Below are 12,422 nucleotides of genomic sequence, written 5' to 3' on the forward strand. Positions count from 1 at the left end.
CGCAGGTAGACTAAACAATGTATTCACCAAAATTCAGCCAGCTTCTGGTAGCCCTACATCTATAGCTATGTCTTTCAACCACAATATGCGCACTGTAGTTTGTCTACCACACTACAGAATCATCTCATTTTGGAAGAAATTCTGTTTCCTGATAAAGGAAATCTGAGAAGTCTCTCTTACCTGGCAAAAAATGATGCTGCCACCGAGGTGCCTGTGGATACATCACTAGCAACATATGTGCTCTGGGAACCTGGGAAGCTGTACAAAGAGGGTTTATCTGCATTGTAGCGGTTCAATGCTGCTTCAGTCAGTCCCTCTCGACTAGTCTCTGTCATAAGCTGAGAGATCTGAAGACAAAAAAAAGAGAGATCAGTGTCACCAGATAAAGCCCACTAGCTCACCTCTCCTCAGCCAGAAGTGCTTTTGGGTTGCAGACGGAGTAAGAGGGCGTTCACCACATCTTTGCAGCTCTGTGAACAAGGTTATTGCTTCTGTCATGCTACAGCACTTGGGCTCAGACCTAACCTTGTTTGCATTAAAACTAATAGGATAAATTCACCCCATCACTAGAAACATCAATAATGTCAGTGTCTTCCCCTTCATACGGAAGGGGAAGTGTAAACTATAATCCTTGCTCAATTTCACCTTAGCTGACAAAAGAGATGGCTTGGAAGTGTGTAAGGTATTTATTTTTATCTCAGAAAAAAAGACCTTTCTTTGCTTTTGTAAAATAACACAGCACTAGGTTATTAAGTATTTTTGCTGACCTTTCTTCAGAAAAGCCAACACAGAGAATAACAAGTTGTCCCCTGGGGTCCCAGACTATTTATCATCTCTCTGGAAAATCAAGATTTTCCATTTAGCACTTTTTCCACATTAGGAAGCCACATCCCAGCATTTAGTTGTCAGGAAGAACAAATGCAGTTCAACCAGGACTGCACCCAGGTCTCCTCAAATCAACTGAAAGAGTCTTACTGACTTCAGGGAAAGCTAGGTCAGCCCTTTTTAAAGCACCTCTGCAAAACTTTGATTTCATTTTCTGGAATTCTCCTTTTGCATTAATCTACCATGGCATGATAAGTCATCTATTGTACTTCATTCAGCTCTTAACAACTTCCCTTTCCTCTTTCCCTCATCTCAACCACAAATTAGCTTTTGTTCACCTGTGTGCATCAGAAAATTGCCACATATTGCTATAAAGAACTCTCCCAAATTATGGCTAGCCATCTTTCAGCGCATAACTTCTTCCTCCTGGCAAACAGTCCACTAGAACTAGTCTGTCATCCGTTCGACTTCAGTTCTCATGCCTATCCTTATCACCACAATAGCAAGAGTATCTTTGTGAAGCATATCAAGTGAAATATTTATCTCTGTCCTATAGTTCTATTTTTTTTTCTGGATAGGCTTGCTTTACTTCAGCTGTGGTATGTGTTTCAGTTACTAAATACAAAGTTGAGGAACTATGTTCTGCCCTTCAGAGGGAAGAACTGATAGGATGTAGAGATGTTTCTTCTGTTCCGCAGAAGATTAGTCCATAATCTTTGTCAGCCAACCACCAGGCCACCTCTGTTGCTTGTATGGGAAGTTTTACCCTTTCTAATTTAGTCAAGAAGATAATCTAAGAGTTTATCCTTATTTTAGGCATTTTGGAAACTATCACCTGTAATACCTTGAGGTCAAGCATGCTAAATTAGCTACTGTATTCTATAAGGAATGAGCAAAATTGTTGAAAGTACCCTGATCATCTTAGTCATGTATTCAGCCCTTCTGGTTTACTGATTTACTACATTGCAAAGCAGTGCTCTCAGAAGGCTATTGCTGAAATCCTGGACTTAAATCATCTAATACTACTTTTAACACTCACTATTTTAGTTTGGCTGCCAGGATACCTCCCTACATTTCCACCATGTGGGCAACCAGACATTTTTTCCCCTTCAGTGTTCTCCTAACCAGCGTATATCCACTTGGGCTATCTAATACACTTGAATTCAACAAACAATAGTTTCCTCAAGTTCTTCATAGCCTTGCTAAATCAACCGTTTGTATTTGCAATGAATGAACTGGATCAAGATTCTGCCCTGTTACCTCAAAGTATCCTGAAACCAATCTCATCAACTACCACAACAGGAAGTACTGAGCAAGCAAAGATTTACGAAGCTCTTCCTTCAAAGCAGAGTGCACACATGGACGTAACCTCATCTTAGTCCATCCACTTCATATACCTGATGGTCCATCCCTGAGGTCATTAATCAACTGCCAGCACTGACAGCATCACCAGGGAGTGACCCTCACTTCCACGGCTACTTGATGGCAATTAAGAAGCCAGTCAGTTGACTTATCTCAAGGCAATCTTTTGTAATCATAACTTCTCCATCTACTGCCAAATGAAGGTTCACTGCTTCATTTTCAAAGTCAATGTAGCACATTTCCATTAGCGTCGGCATATCCTCTGAAGCTACAGGATGATGAGGCTTGAAAGAAGCATATCAACCAACTGCATAAAAGGAAAGGATTTGTTTGCCTTGGTGTTCAGGATACCCCCAAAGTATCTATAATGCCATAGGTATAAAAGGAGTCACTACACAGTTTCTGTAATTATGGAGACTTTCAGGTGATCCACACTCATATCCACAAGTGCTGTGGATGTGAACAAGCACAGATCAAACATGAGAAATGCAGTCTCAAACTGGTTGAGGATATTTCTTGAAAGGTTTTACCTTTGAGCTTCCTCAAAATCTGATTAGACACTTGGTTTATGAGCTTTTGAATAAATTCTTAGATACAAGCACTCCAAATTAATCATACACTCACTCACCAAGAAGGCACAAGATTCTTTTGGGAAGATATGAAAATAGACCATTCCCCTTCACCTACGCACTCAAACAGAAAAAGACATTAGTCAGCAAGTGGAATGTTCATTTTTTAATAGATGGAAATTAAAATCTTAAACAGCTTGCACTTACATCACATTTTCCTATATGAAGAACTCAAAGGAACTGAATAAGAAACTGGAAATAATCTAATGTATTTACAAATCCTGTATTTGTGGAATACCACTCTAATCACACAACAGAGAAAAAAAACAGAAGAGATAAATAATATTCATATCCTATAGACAAATGCAGAAGAGGTTTGTTTCTATCTAAATGTAGGATTTTCGGTAATACTGTTATTCTATAGCATGTCCTGTACAACAGCCCAAGTGCTACAAAGATAATCAGCTGCTTAAACTTCAAGCTGTGCAACATCTGTATGGTACTGACCACCAGATCCTGATGGAGTGGCAGCAGCTCTTCCCTGCTCTTGTTCCTGTTAATTCACACAGCTTGCTTTGTTGCAGAAAACAGGAAGCTACTGCTGACATTGATATTGATGTATTATCTGTGAAAAACAGCATTCTAGTGTAAACAGCCATCTCAGAGCGCCTTCCCAGAGCTCCCCAAGCCCAACATACATAATGCAGCACGTTGGGACTTGGTAAGTCCTGAGGGTCCAGCACTACTGCCCGTTTTCCTTATCCATGCTCGCACACTTCCTGGGCAAAAACCTGTCTCTCCAAGTGAACTCTATCAGAACTAAGTTCCCATATGCATGTACTCTCTGTCCCTGAGCTCCCTCAATTTATTGTTTGCTTCAGCAGGGACACTTCTTATTTGACAGCATTTAGCAAGGACTCCAAGACCCAAACAATCTTTGTTTTACCTAGCACAAGACATACATAAATTAAGACAAAATAAGAAATAGCTTAACCTAGAATCCAAAATCTCCTAATCTAGGAATGGTTTCTTCTCCAAGTTTTAAAGTCTGCTAGTTTTCTGTGGCTGCTCTCCCTTTTCTGATTTTCTAATTAGACCAGACACAACTCTTACGCTTTTAACAAATTTTTAATTTCTGAAGCAGTATTTTGAACAGTGGAATGTCTCCAGAAGCAATGCAAGATGAAGTATTTCCCTAAATTTCAGACATCTTCTTGTTCCTTATCTGGGAAATATGCAACACTACTTGATGTTATGCAGGTATAAACAAATGGAAGTACACAGTGATACAGCAACATCACAGAATCATAGAATCGGTAAGGCTGGAAGGGACCTCTGGAGATCATCTATTCCAAACCCCCTGCTCAAGCTGCGTCACCTAGAGCATAATCTGAAGCAAAACTCATCAGGTTTTGCTTGAATGGGTTCCTCAAGTAACTGTGCTGCTATCTTTTCCTCATACTAAGCAAGAGCAGAGAGCAAACTAAAACTTGACACTTGATGCTGGAATTGTCCCTTTGAATATATAGCCAAGAGAGAAGAAGGACAAAGATGGTGCTAAGCCAAATTCTGTGCCTGGCTTGGAGCCTTTTTTGTCTCCAGTACATATGATCATTTATGCTGCCCAAACTTGCGCTTTTGGGTCAATCCACGGGCTGAGCACCTCACTTGACACCTAGACACATGCCCACAATATTTGACCACTAAATCTTCATTTATTCCCTGAGTTTAATACATACGCATGAAGTGGCAGGGAGAGAGAAGTCTAAGGAATTCACATAGAAGTACCTAGAAACTACTGATTTAAAATCCATTCTGCTGCATTTCTTTCATTTGCCTCATAGGTTGGAGCATGTAGAAATCATTTAAATTATCGTATCAAACTGAAGAGCAGGCTGGAGAGATATCTTACCATCCCGTTTCCTTTACTCTTCAGTCACACTATCAAATTATCTCTTTCTGCTCTTGATACTTCTCACTGAAGGTAATACAAAAACAGATAAGTAAAATAAACATTTTTCACTGGAATGCACCAAGGATACATCATGCTTTTAAAGAAAAATACTCATAGAACAAGCACCACCAAAGCACTTACAGAATTTCTCCCTTTCCCATCCCAGTTCAAAAGCCCCAGTTGAAAACTGTGCTTTGAACATTAACAAACTCAGACTTTCTACAGAATAAGGTAAGTGGAAAGTACGCTTCACATAAATTCGTCTCTTCAGCATGGCTGTCTCTCTATTTACTGACTTTCTTCATTTAAACGGGAAAAGAATAGACCATTCCATTTTCTTTCCCTTCTCTTCTTCAAGTGCCAACATACCATATACATGAGGTTTAACATAGGTTAATAAGATGTATTTTGAGAAATTCCTTTATTGAACTGTTGGCAGCACATCACTGCCTGGATAAGCAACAAAAAGACAAAGCATGAAACAATGCAACCTTTCATGCCTCAGAAAAACCTTTTAAGTGCACATGGAACAAGACAGATGTCCCTCGCAAGGCCCCATTTTTTCTCCTGTCTCATAAAAGCTAGGCACCCATTAACCTCCTCTTTCACTGCTTTCTGACAGCATACAGCAAGAGCTGGAGATACATCATGATTTAAATTCCCTGCTTCACAGGAAAAAAGATGGCCCTGCAGTAAAACCACAAGTGTCAGTCAGCCCAGATTCTCTTACTATACCAATTAAGAGTCACTCCGTGCATACGACCTGCCATCTACAGTATGAGGTTAATGATATTTGCGTAAGGGCATTTTAAGGACATGAGCCAAGTTCATTAATGTTTCTGAAGTTCTTAACAGAGGATTCCAACTGGAAGTACTATAGAAATGGAAGTTAACATTTAGGGTAGACGTGTAACATCCTTTGCTCTGGAGAAAGTGAAGCATTCAGGAACACCCTCGAAATATAGTTAACTTCATTGACTGATAAATGAAGTAGACACACAGACATGTATGAAATGCATCCACATCTGAAGCTAAGCTCTAAGTAAGAATCTGTGTCCGAATTCTCTCTGAAGCAGTCCTCAGTGTCCAGAGATCCGATGTTGGGAGACAAGTTCACTAGCAAGAAGAAACTGATAGTAGAAATCTTTTTCATAAACACACAGACTCATCCATGACTTCTTCGGCAGAGTATTCTTGATTTGGAGCAGCACAGAATTTTCTGCCCAATAAATACTGAAGAAATTACTTCGTGGCTTATTTTACCTACATTATTCTACCCTCTCCCCAGAAAAAAATCTTCTTCTCTAAGGCTTCCCTCTCAAAGACAATGCTTTAATGAGGGAAAAATCTAAAGCCCCAAAACTGTAGCACACTAAAAACATCATAAATTCATCATAAATCTGCTGAGAACACAAGTTGAGCTTCATTTCAATGTTTCCGTTCCCGTAGCGTTTCACAAAAATGATGAAATCATACACTAGTAAGAACTACTAAAGTTTAAGCATTACATGCAATCAGGTGTTCTGGCTCTTCTGAAATATTGATATTTTATCTTCTGTCCAACTCCTTTTGACTCATCAGAATTTACTCTCACCCCTAAGAATATAAAGTTATTCTTCCTGCTTGGCTGAAAAAGCCTAGCTTCTGGTCTATGGGAGCAATGAGAAAGAAACTGGAGAGGCATTTCACAGTGTATTATTCTCTTGTTCAAGTAATAACAAGTAATTCCAATTCTATTAAGTTAAAACTGAGATATTTTAATTTCATTAAATAAAAAATGAACAAAAACAGTACTTTACCTAATTCCATGATTTTAATTATTAAGGAGGACATTAAGAGCTAAATCAGCACTGATAGCTTACGATTCAACTCAGCAATATTTTTATAGTGGCATTGGACAAATCAAGGCCATCAAGGCAAGTAAAGCAAGTTAAACATGCTGGAGAAGGACTTCTGGAAATACTGACTTCATCCCTTTTGCCTGACATGTAAATTTAGCATTGCACAAGTACACTGCAATAGCAAAAAAAAAAAAAATGCAGCAAAAATTTACACTATGGTAGCACTCAAAGCACAAGATAACAGTTGGGATCCACTGTGCTCAGCATTACAAAGAAGAAAAAAGAAAAATGTGGAAAAGTTGCTGTTTACTTCATTTCATTTTTGTAATTTTGGAGTGTTTGTTAAGAGAGGTGATCATGTGAAAAAAAGGAAAGGGAAATATTTAACAGACAGTTTCAAGCATCATTGTTAAACACAGTTTCAAGTACTTTGAAATAAATCTGGTAGCAGGTTTTTAGATGTAATTTGTAGATGCAGAGAAATAATCCAAAAACCCCCCAACTGAAGGGGAGTTTGGGGGTGAGTGAGCAAAGGGAAAGAGGACTCTTGTGCTTCCTACACAACTCTCTAATGAATTTCAAACACATCCTTCTCAGGGTAAAAAGGAACAACGACACTATTCAATCAGAGCAACTTGAAAGTGGTGGGGATTTCCTAGGTCAGTTATCTTTAATATGCAACAGAGAACTGAGGACATACTCTGCATCTGTCACAAACCACATAATATAATAAAGGTGACAATTCAGGAGTTATTCAGGACAACACCTACCAGCAGAAGAAATAATTTTTGGAATGGTAACAAGTCCCTGTAGCTAAGAGCACTGGCATAGTTTTATAGCATCCCACCATTCACTTACCATAGCAGAATATTAAGCTGCTATAGCACATGATCATTGTAACCACTGATACAGAGAGCGAGTGAGCAAGAGCACGACAGCAATTCCTGATAGTCCTTTACTGTCAAAAGAATGTGTTCTACGAGGAACAGGCTAAAAAAAGGACATGCATAATATCTGCTGAATTCAGTCTCTTTCTTGACTACATGATGTAGACAGACTGCTTACTGGTTAGCAAAGGCAATTATTCATTCAAAAAACTGAAACTCTAAAGAGGGTACATGGGCATGCTTTCCTTCTAGCTTTACTCAAATTTTCACAAAAAGCTTAAAACACTGATCTAGCAGAAGGGGCTGCACAAAACAGTGTACCTTTAAAAAGAGTGAAATTTTTCAAAGAGGGATCACTAGGATGGCAAGAATGCTGATTATACTTACCTTCTAATGAACGAGAGATGGAAGGTATTCAGCACATAGTATTTTTCCTTATACATTACTTATGCACCATGACAGCACCTAGAGCTTAATTACAGCCTCCAGCTCACTGCTGTCCAAAAGAAAGATGACCTTTGACTGTTGCAGCCATATCCCATGTCCCTCTATAAATACAACAGCTATTTGACACAAATCTAACGTATTCTGCAGCACAGATGAAATCATGATTTCTGTGGACATGGTATATCTACCCATCAAAACCGCTATGATATAATTTGTTCTGTTTCACATTCAAGAGCCCACACCATTACATAAAATATTTTACGACAAATCACTGCACTTCAGGTCAGCTACTCAGAAGCAGAATTAGTTGGTTTCACCGCTATTGTAAGATATTCTCCTCTGATTTCTGTTCCTAAGAATAATATCATAGGAAGCAGTAGTTTTGAAATGTTATTATTGTTATTATTATTAAAAGTTATTTCTATTTTTTCCATGATTCCACTGCTAAAGGTAAACAATGAAGCCATTTGCTCAGCCAGCATCTCTCCCTCTTACTTTCACACATTCACTCAACAGTGAATGAACTGAAAACAAACAACAATAAAACCACAACCATATAGGGCAATGGCACTGCCTGAAAATCGGTGAGTTAATACTTAAGAACACTCTGTTCAAAAACAATACCAAATAAGAATTGCATGTTTTTTTCTGGCAAAGATGAAAGCTTTATGGCAAACAGGAAATCTGCTCTATTAAGCCTGTAGCAATGGTTCATTCCCTTGATCAGCAAATTTCCATACAGAATATAGCTTGGTAAACATAAGCTGAGGCATGTTCCCAAGCAACCTCCACCACTGAGACATGCGGTATATAGGCACATTTTGATTTTGCTTAGCAATGAATTCACTTCTCTCAGTTTGCCAGTGAGATTTCTCCTGAACTAAGAAATCTATGGGCAGAATAGTTAGTACTCCAAAACTACCTCAAAAGGAATTGCTATATTGAGACCACACATGGCAATCTGTGGGACAGCTGAGGCTGCCCTCAGCTTTCAGAATTTTTTAAAAATCTACTTTATTAATTCTCTTAATTACCTACATATTCTCCTGTTGCATTTTAAAGCTGTGCAACTTGAAATTAATTGGACTTTTTTCTACTGTGAGTTTTATTTGCTATCAGATTTGTGCCTCATTACAAGAGAAAAGGACTGACTTTTGTTTGGTTCAGTTAAAGTGGATTTCATACAGCCAGATTCAGCAATTACACTGTAATCCTTTGCTGCATCAGATACCTTTGGAGACCTCCGTAGGTAGGCTAGCTGAGCTAAAGTAACACAGACAGCAACGTAAAGCGGGGGCAGACCCGTGGCAGGGGGCTGTGAAAGCCAAGCCCACGCCTGCCTCTCTGCACGCACAAGGTAGCAAAGGGAAGAGCTGAGGAGCTGGAGCTGAAGCACAAGGCTTAGAAGTTCACTGTGTGCAGGAGCAAGACAGCTGTTATGAACACAAACTTCCAGTTCTCTGTTACTATCCTGCCAGCAACGTCAAAACGCTGCGGAAGTTCAGATCTTACCGTAGGTGTTTCCCTATCACAAACAGGGATCTGTAAACCACTGACCTTTCATTTGCCTCTTGACAAGAACAGCTCTAGAAGCTGCCAGTGTGTCAGCATGGGGGCTTAACTTAAACGGCACGACTGACCCGGAAAGCAACCTCCTTCTCTAGCTAGGAAGAGAGTAAACAATAAAAAATACCACCACTTTTTCCACATATAGATATGTGAACTGAATCATTAGTCTTTATTTAAAAGATAAATAGCAGGATCAAATCCTGCTATTAAAACATTGAAAGAAAACTACTTCATTTCCAGTATGAAAAAAAATCTGACATAATTAAGAGATTCCTGTAATGATTACCACATAAAAACATAACCTAACACAAATTCAGCCCACGCTTATTAGCGCCTCGAGATCTCACCTTTGGGGGAGGGTGGGGAGTAAGAGCAGTACATGGCTCACGTGCCTCTTAACCAGCTGCTCGCAGGAGGCTGAATGGGTTTGGCCCCAAGGGATCTAGCAAATGTCTTGAACCTATTTAGAACTTGGTACCATTCCACCGGCTTCCTCATGGCAGAGAAACGATGGATGTCAGCTTTTCCGTCAACTGCTGCCAAAGGCTGAACTGGAGCCGTGCTGGCAGATAACACAACAACACGAGTTGTTTTCGCTGTGTGCTAGATCACATGGCTACCAGCACGGGAATCAGCGGGCTGATGAATCTTGCATCTGATGTACGAGCTTTTGAATAAACACAGAATAAATTTTCTCAGCTACATCATCTTTTCTTAGCAGCATTTTTTTTCAGATCAAATTAATGTTGGGTAATAGTTTTCAAAGCAGTAAGTGATTTAGGAGCATAATTCCCACTGATTCTCAAATAAGTCTCAGGTGAGGTTAGTTGATGTAAGTCAAACTGTCCTAGTTAGAAAGCAACAGCTCTAGAAGTTCTTTTGCCTTATCCTAACAGCAGTGAAATTATCCCTAAATGAAAGCACAACAAGTTTAGCTTGGACTTCTTTAGAAAATGAATAGAATCATTTTGAGAAGTCCGTCATGAAGACCCAAACCTTGTCAGGAGACTTTCTATCTCTCTCCAAGTTTGTAGAAACTTCAGCCCATGATGGGGAACGTAGAATATTTGTGACCATTCAAGAGAGGAGTTCGCTGATTTAGCAGCCAGGTATATTTTGGGCCAAGTAATACTCAAGTACAGGGTATTACAAGTACAGGAATTTAAAGTTGAAGAGAGACCAGGAAATCATTTTTGATCTATCAAATATTCTAACTTAGAAGATTTATTCTGTAGTATTCTCTTCCAAACACTTTTCCAACTTATCTTCACATAGAAGCACATATTTAAAAACTGATTAAATACGAGTTAACCTCTGACACAAGTGATAATTAAAACTGCTTATGCAGCTATTTCTTTTGCTGCCTCTATGAAATATCTGAAAGGATGCTGAGGAGAGCCTGGTATATCCTTACCCATCCTTAAGTGGAATAAAATTTAAAGTGCACATTTTAATGCTTTGTTAAATTGGCATCCTTGTCCTAAATTGGCACATTTAAGGACAGGTGCGAGGCTCCAAGTGCTCTCAACTCCTTTGATTCATTGAAAACTGAAAGCAGCAAAGAAAGCTTTAAAAAGAAATGTTGTACTGAGATCTTGTGTCTGGGCATTATGTTGATGTGTTCCTTCCCTCCATTTGACTTTAACTTAACCAATCTTCCAGCCTGTTACCTGCATTCCACCAAGATCTTTCCTTCTCTTAAAATGAATTTCTGTCATTCCTGAAGTAAGCATCCTTCCTCCCTTCCCTGTTCATTTAGTCTTAGTCCTACAGAAAACATTTAGAACTGTAAAGTATCTGGTCTTTTTTTCCTGGATGAAATTTGTATCTTAAAAATGTTATCAACATAAGTGCTCACAGTGTGATTAACATTGCTGAAGTTGCACACATCCAGGTGACCCATTCAATTCATCATTTGTAATACAGACTGGCTGTTATTTAGGCCAAAAGTGCACTGAAGATGTGGCAAAGTGGAAAGAGAAGTGCCAACGGTGTGGTGCTGTGTAAAAGGCTGAGGCTGCTCTTTAGGGGGCAGAATTTCCAGGTAGAAAAGGCTGAGAACTGTGAGCCATGCATGTGCCTGCAGTGAGCTGGTCCTATTTCATTCCCCGAGTCTGGATGTTGACATATTCTTCGTAAGTCAACATTTCCTTCCAATGCAAACAAATTGCAAGACCTTAATACCCACCAACTGCTTGACTAAAAAAGCATGGCAATATTGTGTTTTTTGCCTGTAGAGAAACAGCATTTAGCCCCAACTTCCATGCCAAAAACTTCCATCTTTCAGTGAACTGCATGAACTACGAACTGATCCACTGTCCCTCTATGTGACAGTCATGCTAAATTACATTGCCCTTCGGCTTTGTATAATTGCCTCCTCTTTTCTGTCCCTGCTATTAATAGACCATTGCAGGTGTTCCTTCTTTCGTGGTACCAACACAGAGTTGTAGCAATAGCTAATTTCACAGTTATCAGTGCTAATAGGAGCTGCCATGAAATTGTCTCATTTCCAGACGAGCTGCTAAAAAAAAGTCAGTTCTGCAGAAGCTATTTATCAGCAAGAGTGACCTCTCTATAAATTTAACAAGGCTGGCCCTTCTATTCTGTCACAATACATGAACACCTGACTTTGATGTTAATAATAAAAATGTCCTGTTGAGTTTTTAAAATTATTTTATGACAGTAGCAACCATCAATTTTAACAGTAATACATGAAAAGAATTCAAAGGGTGCCAAAAGGGCATTGAAATGAGACCACTAGCAGGACAGAAACAGTTCCTTCCTGGCCCTGAAGGTGAATGCCTTGAGTCATAAGACTTGATTGCCTTATTACTTCAGTTTGCATAGCTACTGCTGTTATTAGTAGTCATAAAAATTACTCAGCCATAAGCATTTGACTTGGTGGCCTCTTCCTGTAGTGAATTCTATAGGTTGACTAGGTGCTGAGTTACGCTATATTCTCTTCTCT

At 39.2% G+C, this 12,422-nt stretch overlaps 1 protein-coding gene across 1 annotated transcript in view; it reads right to left on the reverse strand.

Moving 5' to 3' along the window:
* KIF26B (kinesin family member 26B) overlaps nt 1-12,422 on the reverse strand; it is a 307,964-nt gene that overhangs the window by 186,174 nt on the left and 109,368 nt on the right. Inside the window, exon 4 of the mRNA XM_085300590.1 lies at nt 181-347. Within this exon, the coding sequence (XP_085156716.1) occupies nt 181-347 (167 nt within the window). The remainder of the gene's footprint in view (nt 1-180; nt 348-12,422) is intronic.

Source organism: Rhea americana, unplaced genomic scaffold (genome assembly GCF_003343005.1).
Source record: "Rhea americana isolate MKP2758 unplaced genomic scaffold, rheAme1 scaffold_166, whole genome shotgun sequence".
NCBI lineage: Eukaryota > Metazoa > Chordata > Aves > Rheiformes > Rheidae > Rhea > Rhea americana.